This window comes from Puccinia triticina, chromosome 1A, assembly GCF_026914185.1.
Source record: "Puccinia triticina chromosome 1A, complete sequence".
NCBI classification, from domain to species: domain Eukaryota; kingdom Fungi; phylum Basidiomycota; class Pucciniomycetes; order Pucciniales; family Pucciniaceae; genus Puccinia; species Puccinia triticina.
The window spans coordinates 6,472,564-6,495,011 of record NC_070558.1 but is presented as its reverse complement, the minus strand read 5'-3'; the positions used below and the strand labels follow the sequence as shown (position 1 = coordinate 6,495,011).

The window sequence follows — 22,448 nt, the reverse complement described above, 5'->3', positions numbered from 1 at the left end:
CTTTGAAATAGGGCTCCGTCAAACAGTCAATCGCAAGGCGATGAGTATCCGGAATATAGTTGTCGAGTCGTAGTTAATTGATCTTCAGCAGATTCCGAGTGCAAGATAAAAACAACCCTCAGAAGCATCCGACCCGTAAATAATTCTTGGTACATATAAAGCTACAAACACGAAAACAAAAGCCTAAACAAGGCCAACGCAAGACCAGCACAGCCCAAGAGTCCAAAAAAGCTTGTTACAAACAGGCCGGGTCAATCTGCACTCTCACGGAAGGGACTGGAACCCCGCAAATTATGTACATAGCCAGATCTGATGTAAGGATAACATTTCAAATATATAAATTAAACTATTTACATAGGGCAGTTGACGTCTGGCTTTCGGCACGTTGACGGCGCCACCGCGCCGAAGTACGAGCGCCGCGCACCCGCGTACCGGGCGTGCACTTTTGGGCAAAAATGAGGGGTGTGCGCGCATCTGCATGAGATCGGGGGGGAGCACCATTTTTGAGGTATCTGCGGGGGTACCCGTGGTGATAGCTCCGCGGGTGATGTCGGGAATGGGATATCAGGATACGGCAAGATGAGATGGAGAAACTCCCCCCGAGGGAAGAATAAGATTGCAGCAATGTAGAGTATATATATACAACAGTGATTACATAATTGGGTTGGTGAGAAAGAAGATATAATCCCATAATGAAAGTATGTAATAAAGTATGAGATGATGTGGTAAAAATGTGTAAACCAATGATGAATACGTAAGATATGAAATGATCTGTCACAACAGGAAACCGCCAGCTGCATCAGTTTTTGGGGCCGCGGGGATACCCTAGCCAGGAAAAAAATAAAATCATCAATATGCATGGAGAGCTAGTTGTAAAATAAATGTAAATAATAAATTCCTGTTTTCTGTTGAAAACCCCCAGTCCAAGAATATGAATTTAGTCAATCAGACTTTTGTTTAGAAACGCTTCACACCTCCTGGGAGAGGCTTATTGAAGCTTGGGTTTAAGTTAGGCTCAATATTGAAGGTTGTCTCAAGACTCTGAGTCTGAATTGAAGTATTTGTCTTTTTGGACTGCAACTGTTTTAAGGGTTCAAGGAAGCCTTCACTGATGATCGTTGGATGTGGCACAAGATGCTGACTTGTGGACATAGAGAAGGGAGGAGAAGGGGTGACTCACCTAGCCACAACAGAGCAAAGAAGCCGTCTGATTCTCTGCCAAGCTAGGTGGGGAAGTGGCAACTGTTGTCTGTGTTTCTATAACTGGATTCATGGGAGTTGGTTATATGACAACAGCAAGTACAATAGCACTCTTCACGTAAGCTAAACATCAGCAAGATTGAAATTAAGTTTATCCCATTGTGCCAGCCAATTTGGCTGGGAAAGTATTGCTGATGTATATCTCTCACCATGGTCATCGATTTCTTACGTGAACAGTGCTAATGAATGCCAGGAGCACTTCAATGCATGGTTCCACATGTAAACCTACCCGCTGGAAAGTCACCCAGCATGCCTACCAGCCAGCAAAATTCCTCTGCTGTGCATGTTTGCCAGCCCCCACATCAATGTTTTCCAGAGGGAAAAGTCTTGCCCCTGTTCAAAATTTTAACAAGGGTGAAACACAGTGCTAGGCTACACAAATAGCAAGATTTTCATTGCAACAGAACAGCTCTGCTTCTCCCCCAAGCCAAAAACACGGCAGCGGCAGTGGCCTTGGATGGTCCGCAAAGAGAGTTGTAGGGATTTGAGGTGAGAGGGTTGGGGGGAAGTGGGTTTGAAAGGAATCAAGGTTTGGATCCTTGGTGGCGGGTTTTGTTGGTTGGATGTGTTGGTATTCTGATGAAGGAACTGGATTGGATGCGACTCTGGAATCTGGACTCTTGGTGATCACAAAGGTGACCCCTTATTCTTGAATCAGAATTGCATGCCACCTCATCCTCCAATTTCAGCTCAAACTTGGACTCTGGGAACAACCTGTTGCATGAATTTCATCATATCCTTGCGCAGAGACAAAAAAAAAGCCTGAGAAATAAATACAAAACAAGTACAAGAAAAAGAGAACAAACAAAAAGGAATTGAGAATGGGAGGAAATGGGAAAGGGAAAGAGGTGGGGGACCTGAAAGACATGAGAGGGCTTGAGAGATGGACTGAAGATTTTGATGTATTGATGTCTTGAGTCTTGAGGAGGCAATCTTGAGTCTTGAAGACCTTGGTGAATGAGTCTTGAATCTAGAGGATAGCGCCGGTGAAACTAAGACACTAAATCTGATCTGACTAACGGATTGACCACCACAACAGAAACTGATTCTCCACTGTTTTGGGTAGTGGAAAGAACCTGGAGGCAGAGTTTTCCATTTCACAATGTGTGGTGTAGCTGATGGGAAAGCACTTCAATCATGTTGTTTTGCCAAGGTACACATCTCACTGCCACAGGGAAAGATAGGAGAAAGCCAATGATGAAAAGGGATGAGTAAAGCCAACTTGAGTAGAGGATTCTGATAAAAATGGAAGTGAAATAGACAGCCCAAGATGAGAATATAAAAGCTTGAAACATGCTATTCGGGGAGTGAATAACCATTAGTAATAACTAACATTAGTAATAGATAATGTAGAAAAAAAAGCAAAGTCTGAAGCACCAGGAAAAAAATATAGTCACTTGATGGCAAGTGACATGATGCAGCTTTGGTTTCTGCTCCAGACTACTCCAGTGCTGCTCCAAGTCTGCTCCACCTGCACTTGTAGAGCTTGCAGGACTGCACCAGAGCACTCAATGTGGCACAGTCAGCTGATCCTAAATTTTTCCCAGGAACAGCTGATGCTCATCAAAAGCTGAGAAGTAGGCATTGAATGATCCTGGGCCAAAGCTGAGCATTGGCTGAGCTTGGGCTACAGCGGAGCATGAGCTATTCCAAGGCTGATACAAAGCTAAGTGTCAGCTGGACCAAGAATATTCCAAATCTGAGCATCATCTTAGTCAACAATGGTCCAAAGCTGAGAATCATCTTGGAAAAGGCTTGTGCAGATCTGAAAATCAGCTGGGACAATACTGTTCCAAAGATTAACACCGGCTGGGCCAAGAATTTTCAAAAGCTGAGCATCAGCTGAGCCAATGCTGGTCCAAAGCTGAGCATTGGCTGAGTCAAGGCTGTTCCAAAGCTGAAAATCAGGTGTTTTAAGACTATTCAAAAGATTAGTATCACCTGAGACAAGGCTGTTCCACAGCTGAACATCAGCTGAGCCAAGGTTGGTCCACAGCTGAGCATCAGAAGAGCCAAGGCTGGTCCACAGATGAGCATCAGCTGTTACAGGAGTGGTCAGAATCTGAGCATTGGCTGGGCCAAGATTGTTCCAAAGCTGAAAATTAGCAGAGCCAATACTGGTCCAAAGCTGAGCATTGGATGGGCCAATGATCTTTCTAATCTGAGTCTAAGATGAGCCATGACTTGACCAAAGCTGAGAATCAGCTGGGCCAGGACTGGTTCAAAGCTGAGCATGAGCTGGGAGCTAAAGCGGAGTATCAGCTGACCAGAAATGAGGATTGGTGGTGCCCATCCAAAACTGAGGATCTCCTGTGGAAATTCTGAGAGGTAATTAGATGGGTTGTACATATGGTTAGATGGTGGGTAGATGGTGGGTAGCCCGCTAGAGCTGGCATGATGTCACTTTGTTAAAACTAACAATGCATTTTGCAGACACTTAGCAGAAAATGATTGACTTGGGCAGGATTTGAACCAGCAACCTTAGCTTGAAGCTAAGACACTATACTAGAAGTGCTGCCTTTACCAACTAGGCTACCAAGTCCATGTCTGATGTGTTGATTTTGACCAATGAGGATTACAACATTTCAACACACTTGTCATCAAGTGACTATTTTTTTTTTCCCGGTGAAGGAGACATGCAATAAAAACAATAAAATTTTGCGGAAGTCTATATAAACCTAGAAGTACTATCTAGAAAATTGACAATCATGGGTGTTATATAATATGTCAAAGGGTTAGACTTGGGCCAATTTAGCAATTTGTCCAAACCATCTCCATAAAGATTTTTCAAGTGTTCAGTATCTGATAACCAGTATTTCCAAGCAAAATTTGCCTTTTCAAGACTTTTGTATGCATCTTCAAACTGCGGATAGATATCTTTGATTTGGTCTTGATAATATCTCTGGATTGATTTAGTGTCAATGGATTGTTTCCCAAGTATTTTCAAGCAAGAGTAACCCAATTCTTTGAAAGCCTGTGGAAGATTCTTCAGATCATCTATTTTTGAAGATAATAGGATAACTTTGTAATATTCTGAAACATGTTTTTGAACATATGCTTCTGGATTATCCCTAGCGTACAGAGGTGCATCATCACTTTCTTCCAAAGCCAAGGACCCAATCAAGTTGATGGCATCTGTTTTCATTTCATTTGCCACCTGATTTATGATACCTGGGCAAATGAGTGTTTCAATCAAGTCCAGAAATTGGCAAACCATTTTAGATATAGGATTTGCATATATTAAGAAGTAACCATCATAATAATTAGCTCCTGGACCATGTGCATTGATTGAGATAGTGAGGGCCTTCTTGACATCCTGTTTGAATTCTTCTACACCTAAATCAAGTTCATTTTGCATGTTCAATTTTATGAATCCTTTTCTGAATTTCAAATGATTCAAATACTTTCTGTCTGACATGAGATCACAAAGTCCAAGGAAATCCACATCCCTTTTGTGGTCCAAGTAAGCCCCATTATCCTTCCTTTTCAAAGCTGATTGATGTATTAATTCCATTTTTACCCTTCCATGATCTTCTTCATCAAGAACTATTTTATCAAAAGAAAATTGAAATCAATATCAAGCAGGGAATTGATTTGCAACATCCAACCATATGCAAGAATTTAAGATATCCTTACTTGTGAAAAACTGAAAACCCAATGGAGTCCACCCATCACTTGTCCTGCCAAAAAACTCATCTGTAGAAGGAAATTTCTGGGAGTAATATGCCTTTGTGTAAAGACTTGCTCTCAGAAGGAATAAATCATCTTGAAAGGTATTTTTGATACTTTCATCAGAAATAAATCCATTCTTCCACATGAAATCAATTGCGTTTAATAAATATGGCATATATTTTGAATCAGGAAAGATGAACTCTTGAAAGTAATTCTTGTTATGAGGCAAGATCTCATAGCCAACAACTCCTTGCTTTATTTTCTCCAAAGTTAAAAGTCCCAATTCTTTGCCAGTTTCTTTGATAGGGGCGGAAATTTGATGTTTCTTGATCTTTGAATATTTGTAATGTTGAAGGTTTTGAGGCAGGATGCTTTCCAAATACTCCCAATTTTTGATCAAATCAAATCTGCCTAATTCCAAGAGCTTCAGCTCTTTCAGAACCAATATATTTTGTTGTATCTCTGCTATTGAATCTATATGAGTTTGTTGAGGTGGGTAAAAACTGTGATATTTCTTTGGATCTTGATGTTCCTCAAATAAATTGGTGAGTATCTTCAGATCATAATTGAGTGATAGCAAAGTGTATTCTATCAGAAGGGAGATGCAAAATTCAGCTCTTTTTGCATCATATATAATCAAATCAATCTACAAATATCACATTATCACACCCCCACCAAAGTCATCATCTTAAAACCTCTTATCCTGGTTGCAAGACCGCTTTGGTTTAAGGCCCAGTATTCAGATCATTTTAGTATGATTTTTGATTAGGGTATCATCAGAACCTTACTCCAACCCACCAGACGTCCACCTCAGCAAATTGGTTCAAGGTGGGGAGGGAGGGCTGAAGGCTGAATCCCCCCCATCATGAAATCAAAAACTAACTAAACAACCAAACTGGGCCTGAGCTTGAAATTGGCCCGGCTACCAGGATATGGTGGGGTAAGATGATTTTTTGGGTGGGATTTTCTAAAGCTTTTTTTTTCTCTTGGTGCAAGTTGTTGGTCAACTCTTTTAAATCAAAGAACAACTGACCTTCATTTTTTGTGGTATGATCTGTTAAGATTTTATTTTGTATCATCATCAGAATGAATGAGCAATTTAATACCAATCAGCTGATCCAAAATAAACAATTTACTGACATTTGGGTTTAGTCAGCCTGTATCCTTTCCCTGGTTCATCCACCTGAAATTTTGGTTTTTGTTCAGGCAGTGATGCTTGTTTCTGATATCCATTGAAAAAACCTGAATTTTCATGTGTCTCAAGGAAATTGGTTTGTGAAAATGTGAGCTGTTGCTCTTTCTGGCCTTCAGTGATTTCCTGTTGAGCAATTTGATTTGCTTCAGAAGCTTATTGATTGAAAGAACAATATATGAAGGATGATGATAGATAAAAAATAAATCAGCTTTAGGAATGCACAGCACCAAGGGACACTATAAATAAAAACATGTATTACCCTGACTGTGTGCTGCAGCACTACTTTCAAAGATAGGAACCAGTGAGCTGGTGACTCTATTGGATGTAATCAAGATTGAGCACAAGACCACAAGTATCAGTGGTGAAGACATGATGTGGGAATATTTCTGATGGCCAAAACAAAAGTTTTAAGCACAGAGGATTTTGGGCAAAATGTATATTGGCATGGACAAGGAATCTGTTTTCACTAAAAATAAGACCCTGCACCCAAGATCCTGTACAGATGGTGCATCACCCAGGGCCAAGGTTATTGACCAGACAGAGATACATACATACTGAATTCCAGAACTCCTCATAAGCGTTTATCCATTTGGCCTGCACCTGGTGTATGTGATTCAATGGTTGGTTTCATTGAAGCTGGGTGTACAACAGATAACAATCTACATCTACATATATCTACATATAACTAAAGGCATAGCCTCTGGGGGCCAAACAAACCCGTACAGAAATCTGTCAATGCAAGTAATGCCGGTGTCAATACCCTGTACAAATTTCTGTCAGGCAAGTAAAACCGGCGTCAATACCCTTTTTGTATTGATGAATCCGTTCAACCCTGTTCAAGCAGATTTGAGTGAGACATCACCCAGACCGCTTGATGTTTGAACGGACTGCCTGAGCTCTGTCTCTTGGGATGTACATACATATTGACTCCGTTTGACGGACTTATTGATTTCTACGGACTCTCTTATGAACAACTCCCTGCAACAGACTTGCTGAGTCTGTTCAATTCAACGGACTCGCCAATGGATGTGTCCACTCCATTCAACAGACTCGCCAATGGATGTGTCCACTCCATTCAACGGGTTCGCTGAGTCTGTTCAATTTAACCAACTCCCTTCAACGGAATTGCTGATGGATGTGTCCACTCCATTCAAAAGACTCTTAGGGATGGTCACCCAGTCCTTTCAAGCAGATTGCTTGGCGGAAATCCACACCTGATCAATCTCCATGGGTAATGGACCTCAGCAAGATCCATTTCCACTATGGCCTGTCCCCAAGTCCGTTGGAACAGACTCAAGGGACTTAATAGTTCACCCCCCTGGAGCCCCAAGTTTGGGTGCTAGTGCCTTGTATATACATATAACTAAAGGAATAGCCTCTGGGGGCCAAACAAACCTGCACAGGTATCTGCCATGCGAGTAACCCCGGTGTCAATATCCTTTGCAAATATCTGTAATGCAAGTAAAACCGGTGTTGGCATGCATGTAAAGTCAGTGTTGATATTCTTTTTTTATTAAAGAGTTAGCCGTTCCAGCAGCTTTGGTCAAGACATCACCAACCAGTTTGAAGCAGACTGCTTGAATTGAATTCCCCAGCCCTGTCTCTCTGAATCTTTCCAAGCACTCTGCTGGAATGGAATAACTTTGTAATCCATGCCTGTAACCAAATCTGTTCAATGGATCTGCTTGAGCGGACTCACTTACAGATGTGTCACCCTGTCTGTTCAAGCATGCCTGTAACCAAATCCATTCATGTCCAAGCAATCTGCTGTGGACTGGGTGACACCTATAACTGAATCTGTTCAGCGGATCTGCTTGAATGGTTTTGCCTACGAATTTGTCACTTAGTCTGTTCAAGCAGATTGCTTGGGCAGAAATCCATACCTGATTGACCTCCAGAGGTAACCAACCTCATTGATGACCAATTCCATAACAAATCTGCTTCATTGGACTCAGCTACAAACCAACAACCAAGTATGTTGAGGAAATATGCTTCATCCATCTTGGTTACACATCTATAGCCTTGATAAAATGCCTGATTTTGACCGTCTGTACCTTCAAAAGAACATATTATAACCACACAATGTGCTGTTACTTCCCCCAACCAATTCAATCATCAGACACCACCCATTGCCTTTGATGAGTAATATACTGTCCCCCGCATCACAGCTCAACTAAATTCCCCATTCTGATTCTCAAATCTTTCATTTTTTCATTGAAAAAATGCAAGATTCCAATGAGAAATTGAGAAGAGCTTATGCCACGGGATAGATATATTGCAGAATGGCAAGCTAGATTCAGAAAAAGGCAATGATCTGGGTGCTGAAGCTAAAACTATGCTCACAGGATATTTTGCAAGTATTCTAATAGATCCTCAGGCCAGGGAGCTCAAATATGCTGAATTCCCCCAGTAATACACATGGCAATCCAGTAGCAAATTAGAATGGAGACCAAGGCAGAAGGGGTATTAAATTGGAAGAATTTATGTGTTTTATCCTTCTGATCCAGGAAGCATTTACCTCTACTAATCAATCATTTCACTGGTGCCACCTCATTTGAGAATATCTGTACATTTCAGGGACAAATTTATAACAGTTTTTTTCAGCTGCTTTGGACCGGGATCTGTTGGAAAATGATCATTATTTGGAAGCCACAATGGCTGAAGCAAATGAAACAATGATGCCATCATGTTTGAGAAAGTTATTTGTTATACTTTTAGCAACATTTTAACCTTCAGACCTTCTCTGTGTTTATGGAATTCTTCCTACAATTTCATGACCAAAGACTGCTTGCATCAGGGATGTCAAAATGATGCACTCATTAGAAATCAAATTATTGAAGTAAGCAATCCAATCCTGCTACAGAATGGTATTTCATGTGTGGATATATCATTTCCGGATTTACAAGATATGGTCCTTCTGTTGGTGGAGCTAAAGGGAAAATTAATTTTGGATGAAGAGAGCCTAAAGGTCAAGCTTCAATGTTGACCAAGTTCAAATTGACAATGCAAATCATTTGAACAATCAGCAGATATTAGCCTTTGATCAGATCATCAATGCATGTTATTCAGAAAAACCTTTGTGCTTCTTTATTGATGGTCCAGGAGGCTATGGAAAGACTTTGTTATTTTTAATCACTCTGAGTCTACAGGTCCACAAGAATTGCAGCTATGAACATGCCATATGGCAAGAATTCCCATCTAACATTTGGATTTCTACCAAAGCTTCTGCAAAATTCAGTCTCTTCAATTGCAAAACATCCCCAAACGGCAAATGTGTTGAGGCAATCAAAGCTGATAATTTGGGATGAAGCCCCAATGACACATAGACATGCACTTGAATTAGTAGACAGATGACTCCAAGACTTGATGGATTCAGACCAACCCTTTGGTTAAAGGTGATTGCACTAGGAGGCAATTTCTGTCAGGTTCTACCAATGGTAAGGAAGGGATTGCATCCCCAGATTGTTGATGCAAGAATTATCAACTCTTACTGCTGGAGATACATTCAACAAAATTTCATCTGCCTTTCAGTCAACTTGCGCGCAGCAGGTGATCCTCAAATTCAGCAATTTCTCTTATCCATTGGAAATGGTCAAGGTATCACTCAATCAAACAATTATATCAACCTACCTACTTCTATGGTCATTCATGGGGGTTCTTGAGGGCAAAATTTGGATTATCTAATAATACATCTGGATTGGGAAATTCTATGCAGCAAGAATTTTTCTGTGAACCAAATCAACTCTAGGATATTAGAATCTATTTGATCTCAGGGGAGAACTTACAAAAGATATGATTCTGTAGAGGATGATCCCCAAAACCTATATTTGCAATAGTATATGATTTATCAATGGGTTGAACATCTCAGGTTTCCCGCACCATATTCTGCAATTGAAATGTAGAGTATGCTCAGGAGCCTTGATTGGACAATTGGACTTTATATTATGGAAAACTTGGGTCCAAAGGTGATTCACACAAGAGTTATATCAGGTCACTGATTTAATGATTCTGTATTCCTCTCATATCTGAACCAGATGTGTCTGCACTGACTTTCAGTTTATGCAATGTAGGGCTTTGTCCAAGAAGCAGTTTATGTTGTATTATATTTTATTATCCAGCTTCAATGAGGGTGAAACACTATCTGTACCTGGATCCTGAGCAAGACAATTGATATTCCAATGTATAGACAAAACTTTGGAGACACAATCACTTACTTTTGAAAGACACACAGCTAATTCTACTTCTGAGACACCCTTCATCAAGCCTGAATAAAACCAGCCTTTTCTTTTAGGGTCAGCCTAAATGCACTCCAAACACGTCAGCTGATGCGGCGCGATCGTCTCAGCCAAGCAGGCGACGCTCTGGGCCGGCAAAAGAGAACTGACTTGACGACTAGCAAGGCGGCTTGGACGAGGGTGGCTGGGGCAGAGAGGCCCTGTGGCGCCTCGCGCGTCTGGGCGACTTCAGCCGCGCTCGGCCGGGTGAAGGCCAGCAGGATGGACTTGAAAAGCTGCCCGGCGAACGTGCAGCTACATTGTGCACTCCACATTTTTGGCTTTGGGGGGCCAGAACTCCAAAAAAGTTGGAGTGCCTTGATTTTGTCAGGGTGCAAGCACCCTCCCACAAGGGAGGGACTTGAGTATAATGCCCAGAATTTGGCTTGAGGATGGCCACTTTCAGACTGATGTAAAAAATGGTAGAAGTGTCCCACCAAAATTTGGTGACTTAAGCAAAGCAAGCCATTAGCAGATTTGCTAAAACCTCAGACGTGAACTGTCCTTAAGTTGATCTGGGTTCTTATCAATCACATTTCAATCATTGCAAGTTGAGAACAGGAACCAGGAAACCCCCTCTAAATGGGTGTAATGAACATGTATGATTTTTTTTGGCAAAAAGCCAAAATGGGAGGAATGAGCTTTTGTGGCCTCAATGGTAAGCACTTCAAGTGTATAAAATCTTTCCTGGGTAAGTGAGGGTAGTAAATAGAAAGATGTATAAAATTCCTGAGAGTGTACCAGAAAATCCCCCCCCCCCCCCCCCAGCAGCACACCTTGGCTTACTTTTGGTACCCCACTGTCAGCCTTGTACATCTGGCCTAAAGTCTGCCTTTTCTACTCTTTTATACCTAAAGTACTTTATATCTTTTTCACCTTAAGAGTTATCTTTATTTTGAATTCATATTCTGTTTCCCCATGCATTTGTTTGTAACTCTACTCCTTCCCTGAGTTCTTGAGCTACCTCTGTGTCTCTTGACTGTTCTCTCCCCCTGATTTATTTCTCTCTTCTTTGATCACAGGTCTTCATATATATTGACCTCATAACCTAAAAATTCTCCTACTATTCATTGTTCTTTTTCTGTGGTTTTTGTAAGGAACAAACAATGGTGGGTCGCTACTTTACTCTACAATAACCGGGGCTGTAGAGTAAAGTAGCGAACTGCGCCTAGCATTTTTACAGTTATTGTTAACGCTAGCACGCGGATAGCCGCGTCACGTTTATCGTAACTGACCCGTTTTTTGTACAGCCGTTACTAGTAAAGTAACGTGTCATTGAGAAAAGTAACATGTTATTAAGCAATTAAGGGCTCAATTAGCCCTTATCAAGAAGAGCAAAACTTGATTAAGCAGTGAAAGGCCAAATCAGCCCTGAAATTGCCTTTTATTGCTCAATATATTGATAAATATCTGCGGCTCTGCGCATAGATATTGTAGCGGCCTTGAAAAAAAAACACCCGCCCAGTGCAATATTGATATCACACCACATTTCCCCATGGCTACCGGTCTGGTTAGTGTAGAGGGACCACAAATCGCTACGATAATGTTACAATATTGATAACTGTAAAGTAGCGACCCACTGTTGGAACAAACCACATAGTTTTCCCTTTAAAGAACCTTGACTATCCTCAGAGAAGTCTAAATAAATTGTGGCTAATTAGACTTGTCTAATTCAGAGTCCTTCTATGTTTCCTTGGTGAGAAGAGGCTGTTTCACTCTTGAGCACAGCTTGGTAGCACTCCCTTAAGGAGGTAGGATTGCCAGTGGAAGTTATCACCCACCAGATTATCATTTGAACTCAGAATATTCTCTCTCAGATCTTCTTCTCTCCCTTCTTTCTCTCTCTCTAATATTTGTAATGTGTACTGCTGTCACTATAGAGACACAGGCTCACACCCACCTTGATGATGCCCCCCAGGTTTTTTTCATGCACCCCCCCCCCCCCCCTCTCCCACTCGGCAGCAATGGTAGAAGAAATTAAAAATGTATGAAAAACTGGGAAATCTCCTGAGTTTAGGCATGAAACATGTATGATAATGAATGGAGTCCAAAAATGTGTCAATCTTCTGGATTTAAGATTACCCCCATTTATAGGGGGCTTTCTGGTTTCTTTGAGAATGTGCTTGAATGTCAGTGATGTATTAATATCCTGCATGAGCCAGGGACCAGGGTGAGAGGTCCTGTCATATTTCCACCAGCTGGGTGGATCTGAGTGAGCTTAGACTTAAATATCACCATGCCCAAAGTTCAAGCTTGGTCAACATTCAGGATGAAGGATTGTGGGCTGCAGAAAAATGAAAGTTCAGTTGCCTGGGTTTTCCCCTGAGCAAACATCTGATTGAAACATGCAATCCACAATCTGGATGGCGGACAGCCCATCCAACTGACACATCTTTGAGCAACCTTCAATTTGGCAACAAGTTGTTGTGTATCCTTAGTCAAAGGCCCAGATTGCAGAAAACAAATTTTAGCAATATGTTAATATGAAAATACTGCACACAAGGAGAAAGAAATTTCTTCATTCAGGTGATTGGCTGGCCAGCACCCTCAGTTTGGGCACTTTCCTGAAGTCATTCAAGGCAAATACCAGTAATGCACATATGGAATGTGCTCAGAAAACAGCAAAATGGTATTCAACCAGGAATCATTTTAGGCACAGGCAAATTTATGATGCACAAACCCCAGGGGCTTTAGGAATTTGGTGGCAACAGGGGGGCAAATTTTGGGTGGTGCATTATAAATTTACCCCATTTATGACATATAATGGTGCTTCCAAATGTGGCCTTATAATCATTGTTAATTTTTTACTTTTTCATTTATTTCATGATGGCTTGTGATTCATAGCCAGCTGACGGCTCTCAAATTTAAACTCTAGCAGCCCCTCCTAGCACAGGCATGGGTTTTCTCCATCTGTTCTATGGACAAATGGAGTTGGTTTTCCTATTCAGGAACTTAAAAAAGTTTTATTGACAACTTTTTGTATTTAGATCACTGTCACTCTAGAGATGTGCCCAGATAGAAAGTATTCACTCATTCACTCAAGTAAATAAACCACCCTCACTTCTCTATCCTTCTGTACTTTTCTGGAACCGTTGACAAGATGGTAAGTGCACCAATGTTGCCAGAAAGTCTGAAAATTGGTGTGGCAAGGGAAGGCAGGAGTTTTGTGAGGGAAAGATTCTACCTGCCAAAGTCTTCCCAGTTTCCAAGCCAAACTCTGCCAGTGATCACTGAGCCTGTCTAGGCTGTATCAGGGCCCTGATCTGAAGCAACATCAAGGGACTGGTGTTGAGATAGGCTGCTATGTAGCCTGGGGTACCAAAGGTGTAGATCATTTACCATTCAATGTGCAGTAATGGAGTTCAGCTTGAGTTGAGGGTAAAGTGTGTCCCGGATGTGTCGCGTATCAACTATCAAGTTGGCTGTTTCTTGAGTATCCGTTGTAGCTAGAGCTAGGAGTGCACAAAAAAGGCAATCATCCTACTATTAATTGCCAGTTTAAAGTGGAGAACATCAGTGGAGGACTTCCCGTCGGAATCTGCGGGTCTCCCAGAAGTGATCTGGACCCCAAAAAGCTAGATTTCCCTGCGAAAATCTAGGTCTATATTGACATCTGCGAGAGTCCCAGATCGCACGGGAAGTCCTCCAGTATTCCCGAAGTATGCACATGATTTTCTCCGGGCGTGCTCGGGTCTGCTCGGGTTGATTGATATGTATTTCCGAAGATTCCCGAGTTTGGCCAGGTTTGGCCCGGCCGCTTGAATATGGACTGCCGTGGACGAATGCGCAGCCCCCGATCAAGTGGAGGATGAGATGTCGGAGATCGATGTGTATTTACGTAAATAGACTGTGGATAGGAAAGGTTCATAACTCCGTGCGGCAAGGGAGGCGAATAGTTAAAAGATGTGAGGGTAGGAGAAGAAGGGCGAACGAGGCCTTGACAAGACACAAGCGATGCTCGAGGTCCTCAGAGTCGGTTCTCACCTCGTCCTCTTATTCGTCCAGGCCGTTCTGCTCCAGCTGGTATGGACCCAGCCGGCGTACCTCGACAGCCGACGGGTGCGCTGGACGAGGATAAGCTTGCTGCCGCTGACGCTGGGCGTGCTCTTCTCCAACCACGCCGCGATGAAAGACCACCCGGGCATCGTCCGGCAATTCAAGGTCAACCTGGGCTGCACGTTCGCCGGGCAGCTCTTCAAGTCCATCCTGCTGGCCTTCACCCGGCCGAGCGCGGCTGAAGTCGCCCAGACGCGCGAGGCGCCACAGGGCCTCTCTGCCCCAGCCACCCTCGTCCAGGCCGCCTTGCTAGTCGTCAAGTCAGTGCTCTTTTGCCGGCCCAGAGCGTCGCCTGCTCGGCTGAGACGATCGCGCCGCATCAGCTGACGTGTTCTTGTTGATCAGCGGGAGCTCGAATCCAGCCAAGCAGCCCAAGCTGGTCACCGAAGGACCCAACCACACGGTCCGCGCGGACCTCGTCTTCCTACTCTCGACGATCCGGCGGATGCTGGTGCTCAACAGCTTCGGCCTCCTGGGCCTGTACTGCTGGAAGAGCGTGCACGACGACCGGCTCGTGGGGCGGTACCCGATGCTGAAGCGCTACGAGGCCCAGATGACGGCCGTAGTATGGGGGCTGTTCTGCTGGACGGGGATCGACCTGACGGGCTGTCTGGTCCGGCTGGCGGCGTTCGCATCCAAGTCCGTCCACCGGCTCTTGGCCCCGGCCATACCCTCCCACCGCCTGCCCGCTGCACCCGACTTCAGCCGGGTGGACCTCGAACAGACATGCCCATTCTTGTTCGCGAACTCGCCCCTCGAGGCCTCCAGCATCTCCGCCTTCTGGGGCAGACATTGGCACACTGTCCTCCAGGGCCTCTTCGTCGAGGCCGGCGCGGTCCCCCTCACGTCCCTCGTTCGCTGGGCCTTCGGAACCCACAAACCTCCGCCAAAGCTCCTCCGTCTCAGCGGAATCATCGGCGCCTTTGCGGTCTCGGCCATCATGCACGAAGTCGGTCAGTCCACTGAGCTCCTCCCTCTCTCCTTCGACTCGCGAATACCATAAGCCATCCGCCTGATTTTCCGGATTCATCTTGTGATACAGGGGTGTGGAGCGCAGGCCCATTCGACCGCCGTCTGAGGACCTCGGTCTTTTTCCTCAGCCAGGGCGTCGCAGTGTGTCTCGAGAGCGCATTCAAGAGTCTCTCCGGCCAGCGTGTTACCGGGCCCTTGGGCAGGATATGGACCTTCGCCTGGCTGATCTTCTTCGGCACGCCCATGATCGACGCGTGGCTCGAGAACCTGACCTATGACAAACAGAAAATGTTCGATGAAGCCGAGCGGCTCGGGTTCTGGAGGATGCTGTTCACCCCTCTCATCTTGCCCAAACTTATCTTCTCTCGTGATTGACCCATTCCTAGGCTTCTCCCACAATCTCTTCTGTGCAATTCTTGAATAGATTCATCTCATGGTGGAATTGGTAGTTGTATACTTTTATTTTCACTACTGGGAATCGTACAAGCTTGACTGATTCATTCAGGCTTCCAAGACATCAAGACCAAACCACATTTCTCTGTGTTAGTTTTTAAAACTGGGCAGCTGATCACCCCAAATTTCTCCACACTTGAACCCAAGCTCTTGATGAGATGTCGGCCCAGATTGCGGCCCTCTCCGCATGGATTTTCCCACAGAGGACAGTGGACAACTTCAGCATGCCTCCCAAATTTCAATTGAGGTTGGTATGTAAGTGCCGACCTGAGACTGGAAATGAAACCTGGACATAAAGACACTTTCATGGTGCGACCAGGCAGCAAAGATCCCAGTGTGAACCCCGCGACACTCACATGAATACAAATTCTTCCTATACTTTAAGCTGCAACAATTTGAATGGCCTGTTTGTGTGGGGGCCAAGAGAGTCCACAGAGCTCAAGAAAGGGCGGGCTATGCCACAGAAACACCGCACCAGTGATGGCACTGCTAGCATAATTGCCTGGGTCTAGGTCATCCCAGTTAGACGGGGTGTATGTAGCATAGTGCACTGTGAAGTGCATACATGATTGTTGGCAGGAAACAAGTTAGTCGTAGCAGTGATTATTTCAAGATGCATAACCCCAATTGAAGGAAATTTCCCCGCTGCAACAGATACTGTTATCTGGGTGTATCATTTCATGTATTGGTATCCCAATGAACATCATTTCTTTACCTCTGCGGCCATGATAGATCTGGGGTTTTGCCATGCACCTTGACAGTTGATACAAAATGTTTCTTTCAGTGTTGTTGGTTTAGCAGAGTGTAAGTTGATCCAACCGTACAGATTTTCTTGAAGAGGAAAAAAAAGGGCTGCTACAGTATAACAGGGAGTGGTCAAGCATAGCAGCCCATGATTGATGTGAGGAGGAGAATGAAACTCTAGGTGGTGAGCAGACTAAGTATACAAGCGTCCACCGTTCCTGGAAAACAGATGAGATAGCAGACAGTTGGAAGCATGGGATCCATTCAAGAATTGGACAGAAGAGATTGAGGGTGGGTCAATTGCGAGAGAAGATAAGAGAGGGCAAGACGAGGGGAGTGGCCAGCATCCTCCAGAAGCCCAGGCGCTCGGCAGCCTCGAACATGCTGTGTTTGTCGATGGCCAGACTCTCCATCCACGCGGCGATCATGGGTGCGCCGAAGAAGATGAGCCAGGCGAAGGCCCATACCCTGCCCAGGGGCCCGCCGACCCGGCGGCCCGAGAGGCTCTTGAATCCGTTCTCGAGACCCATGGCGAGGGCTTGGCTGAGGAAGAAGACCGAGGTCCTCAGCCGGCGATCGAACGGGCCTGCGCACCAAATCCCTGTATGTATTCCCCGCACTGTCAGCTCTGGGCTGCCTGTGCGATTCGAGGCTTGACACAGAGAGAGAGAGGGGGGGCAGGGGACTGACCGAGTTCGTGCATGATGGCGGAGACGGCAAAGGCGCCGAAGATTCCGGTGAGGCGGAGCAGCTTGGGGGGCGGTCTGCGGGGCGCGAAGGCGGCGCGGACGAGTGCGGAGAGGGGGATCGCGCCGGCCTCGACGAAGAGGGCCTGGAGGACGGTGTGCCAATGTCTGCCCCAGAAGGCGGAGATGCTGGAGGCCTCGAGGGGCGAGTTCGCGAACAAGAATGGGCATGTCTGTTCGAGGTCCACCCGGCTGAAGTCGGGCAGCAGGCGCTGGACGGTCGCGGAGCGGCTGGCCGTCTTGGCCGCGAACGCCGCCAGCCGGGCCACACAGCCCGGCAGGTCGATCCCCGTCCAGATGAACACCCCCCACACTACTGCCGTGATCTGGGGCTTGTGGCGCTTCAGCATCGGGTACCGCCCCACGAGCCCCTCGTCGTGCACGCTCTTCCAGCCGTACAGGGCCAGGATGCCGAAGAGGTTCAGCACCACCATCCGCCGGATCGTCGAGAGGAGGAAGACGAGGTCGGCGCGGAGCGTGTGGTTGGGTCCTCCGGTGACCAGCTTGGGTTGCTTGGACGGATTGGTGCTTCCACTGATGATGAGAGACGATCACACCGGTCAGTGTCCGCCTGTCATCTGACGGCGGAGGCAGTGACGAGACTGACCTGACGATGAGCGAGAGGGATTGGAAGAGGGCGGCGGGGGCGGAGAGGGCCGGCTGAGGGCCCGCCTGGCGCAGCTTGGCGACCCGGGCGGGACTGGGGCGGTTGAAGGCGAGCAGGACGGTCTTGAAGAGGTTCTGGGCGAACATGCATCCGAGGTTGACCTTGAGCGGGCGGGGGATGAGGGCGGTGTGGCGGACGCGGGCGTGGTTGAGGAGCAGCAGGCCGAGCGTGGCCGGCAGCAGGCCGAGCCGGGTCCAGCGCACCCGCCGGTCGTCCAGGTACCGCCCCGGCTGGGTCCATGCGAGCAGGAACAGCCGCGCCTGGAGGAGCATGCCGACGAGGTGCGAGAAGATCCAGAGGCGCTCCATGGTGGTCGTGTGCGGCGTGGGCTCCTGCAGCCCGTGGAGGTCCCGTTTATGGGCGGGGCAGCTCGGCTAGTGTCGGCCGGAGATCCGAGACATCCGTCGCGCGTCCGCTGGCGCCGCCTTAAGGCCGTGCATCGCACCAGGTGTATGTACGAACAAGTTCCGCCGCCGGAGCGCCGAGCGAGGAGGGGTGGCTGTGTGCACAATGCACATGCACTTGGGTAAATATTCGAAGCGAGGAATGCTACATTGGACGGCGGGCGGACGTCCGGCCCGACGTTGGCCGCCCCCTCTCCCCCCCTGCAGTAAAACTTTGCACGGCGGACGTTGGGAGGAGTGTATGTTGGGAAGGTCGGGCTGCCCCTGACGGCGGCTAGGCCACGAATCCTACCCGGACGTTGGGCTTTGTTCTAACTTAACTATAAGTCCCTCTCTTTGTGGAGGGGGGACACCGTCCCGCAGGGACCCTCCGAAGGAGGGACTTGTACACTAAGTGGACCCCGTGGCCTGAGAGAATCAGGAACTTGGCCTTTTTCAATCATGTGTAGCTTCATCACATCACATTATGTGACTGAGTTGTAGGGGAACAAAAGATGCAGAACATCAAGGAGAATCTTTCCACCTATTGTCCTATTTTTAGGGATATGTAATGACATTCAAATGTCTTTTTTTGCAACTTCATCTAGTTGGCTATATCCCATATCACACATGTTGCACTGTACAGAATCTGGAATCCATGATGTTACAACTCTGATTACAGCTCAACAATAGGTGTTGAGGATGGGAAAAAATAGTAGCAAGATAGGGACAGCTTGGGCCATCCCAGAGATGTAAACAATTTCAAAAATGGTGCAGAGGCTCATGAGGGAGAGTGATTCTAAAAAAGTCCCCACCAAAAGTCATAATTCTCTCAGGCTGCGGGGTCCACATAGCGCGTAAGTCCCTCCTTCGGAGGTCGCTTCGCTCCCCCAAGGAGGGAATTAGCTAAGTTAGGGCTTTGTTGGAGGCTGGGGTAGCCCCAAACTTAACACAAGCGTACCCTCCTTGGGGGAGCGTAGCGACCTCCGAAGGAGGGACTTGCCTCTAAAGTCGCATGTCTTGCCCTACAGGATCAAGACAAATGGCAGGGAGGACCCTACGCTTCCCCATTTTCCCCAATACCTCCCTGTTTCCTCTTGATTCATCCCGCGCCCTTTGCACCATTGGAATGGCAAGCTTCTTAGCTTATTTTTGCCCACTTCAAACTCCCCCATATCCATCCCCCGTGGCAAGAAACGTCCTGTAAATTTTTTTACATGGCAGATTTATGTGAGCAATCCCCCCCTTTGAGACCGCGCGGGCTCAGGGAATACCAAATTTTGAGCCCAAAAACGGCTGGCTCACCACTCCAGAACCACTTCAGGGCAGGAGGAGTGGGCTACACTGCAAGAAAAACTCTAGAAACTGCTTGCAGTTGAGATGCAAGAGCTCAAGGCAAGCTGTGCATCATGCAAGAATCAAGCACTGCTTGATAAAATGCAAATTGCATAATTTATGCAAGAGTGAGTCTAATCTCTAAAAAACTGAGTACAGGCTCCAAAATACTGAGTTGATACCTGTGCAAATTCCCCTTTCATGTGCACATACCCCTTTCATGTGCACATATCCCTTTCATGTGCACATACCCCTTTCATGTGCACATACCCCTTTCATGTGCACATATCCCTTTTTATGCATTCACACCTTTCACAATGTGTCCATACCCTTTTATGTGCACATAACCCTTTCATGTGCATGTATCCCTTTCATGTGCATGTATGACTTTCACAATGTGTACATACCCTTTCATTATGTGCTCATGAACCTTTCATGTTTACATGTCCCTTTTGAGTTTTTTACATCCCTTTCAATACCCCTTTCATCATTCAGGTTTACATACCCCTTTGATGTTTACATATCCCTTTCATGTGCAAATACCCCTTACTGCACATACTCCTTTCACACATACAAAACCCTTTCATGCATACATACCCCTTTCATCATTTGTAAATATCCCTTTTATGTGTTAATACACCCTCTCACATTCCCCTTTCATGCTTACATATTCATTTATTATTATGGTGTTCAAAATTGCATAAGATGTGTTTACATAACAGCATAACATGTGATTTTGGCTGGGAGATGTCAGCGTACATAAAACTTAAAGTGACATCTCCCAGCCAAAATTGCAGCTTATGCTGTCATGCAAAAAAATCTTATGCAATTTTGAACACCATATATTATGTGTATATCCCTTTCATGTGTACACACCCTTTTTATGTTATTCTGGCTGGATTCAATAAGGGTGTTCAAAGTTGAAATCATAAAATTTTCAATGTATAAAATCATAAAATCATAAAACTTTCAAGTGATGATTTCATATGTACCATTCTAGAAATGTTGCTCTAATTTGAGTGCTTGGGTGCAACATATTTTTTCAGCTTAGAATTTTATGATTTTATGGTGTTATGATTTTATGCAAGTCAACTTTGAACACCCTAAATGGCACATGGAGTGTTTAATAAGATAAAATAAAAGGGTGCTCAGGGGGATTCTCATTTTCAATGTTGAACATTTGCCTCAGCCTACTGCATGATCACTACAGAATGTTCAGCATTGGGATGCTGAACAAGGTATACACTCAATGTGCACCAGCACAGAATTTGGGTGCTTGACACCAGCTTGAGCTGAGGCTTGATTCAAGCTTGCTGCATCTCAACTGCAAGAAGTTTCTAGAGTTTTTCTTGCAGTGCTAGTAATCATGGGGGCCAATTGGGTAAAAAATGGTGAAATGGAAGCTGAGATTGCAGACTACAAGTCTGTCTACTCAGATCTTTTTTAAACTAAAAACTACATTTTTAAAAACATTTTGAAAAGAAAATAGGTGTTTTTTTGCCAGAAATTCTCAAGTCTTTAGGGCCAATGGTGTGACTTTAGAGTTAATCCTCTCCTTTGGAGGCGCTTTGCGCCTCCTTGGAGAGACTTAGTCAAGCTTGGGGTAGCCCGAACTTAACACAAGTCCCTCACGCCTACGCTTGGGGGGGGGGGGGGGGGGGGGGGGCCGAAGGGCCCGCCTCCCAAAGGGAGGGACTTGCATCCAAAGTCAGCTTACGAGGGGGAGAGCTACCAGCCAAATGGCTGGGAGGTGATCTCACCCCCTCAATTCATCACTAGCACTTCAAAAAACATCCCGCCGCCGGCACCATTAGAAGCGCAAGATTCCAAGCACATTTATTCCAGCTTAAAATTCCCAAATAACTTCATCCCTTTGAATAAATCATTATGCCAATAAAATGCCACTGTAAACAATCCAACGTCTTCAAGCCCGGATATCCCAACGGATGTATCTGGTGTTATATACATAACCAAGTATCACACAGCAGAAAAAACAAATACATATTATCAATTCTCCACCATTCCGACTAACAATCATGATGAATTGATGATCAGATACTAGTATGTATTCAGCACCTGGCTGCAGCAAGTCAAAAAACTGTGAGAGGGTTTATGGTCTGATGATCCAAACAGTTCCCCACCTGTCAAGCTTTACTTTGCAAAAGGAAAGAACAAGACCAACTGCAAATTGCAAGCAACCGGCTATTTTGCACCTTTTTTTCCAAAAAACAAGGAAAATATGCCTAAGAAGCAAGGCTACAACTTTGCCGAATCAGAATTGTTCTGAAGGGCTTTGCTTTTGCTCAAATGATTCTTGAGCTTAAAAATGGTGAAAATTTCACCATTTTCTCAAATTGCTCAGGCCACGCGGGCGACTTTGGAGGTAAGCCTCTCCTATGGAGAGTCCCTTTGGGACCCCCGTTCAAGAGGCTTTGTTAAGCTTGGGGGTAGCCAAGGTGGTAAACTTACTTCATCAGAGTTTATTGGTAGCTATGCATATACTAAACTTGTACATATATGCATAACTACGGCTGCAGCAACCTTGTACTTAGTCTAACCAGTGCACTTGGTACCGGCCCTCTTCTCTTCTTCACCAAGATTGGACCAATACCAAGCGTACTTGTGCTTACCTGTGACGCATATCTAATTATCATCACGTGAGTGTAATCAATACCAAGCGTACTTGTGCTT

General features: G+C 45.4%; 2 protein-coding genes across 2 annotated transcripts; one reads left to right on the top strand and one right to left on the bottom strand.

Moving 5' to 3' along the window:
* Positions 1-14,355: 14,355 nt before the first annotated feature.
* On the top strand, positions 14,356-15,804 carry PtA15_1A710 (uncharacterized protein; the record flags this gene model as incomplete). Its single annotated transcript, XM_053165766.1, has 3 exons — positions 14,356-14,717; positions 14,803-15,410; positions 15,500-15,804. The coding sequence occupies 3 exons, from the start codon at positions 14,356-14,358 to the stop codon at positions 15,802-15,804; spliced, it is 1,275 nt and encodes a 424-aa protein (XP_053016924.1).
* A 1,118-nt stretch (positions 15,805-16,922) lies between these two features.
* PtA15_1A709 (uncharacterized protein) lies at positions 16,923-18,347 on the bottom strand (the record flags this gene model as incomplete). Its single annotated transcript, XM_053165764.1, has 3 exons — positions 16,923-17,227; positions 17,317-17,906; positions 17,980-18,347. 3 exons carry the CDS (start codon positions 18,345-18,347, stop codon positions 16,923-16,925), a joined length of 1,263 nt encoding a protein of 420 aa, XP_053016923.1.
* Positions 18,348-22,448: the final 4,101 nt, after the last annotated feature.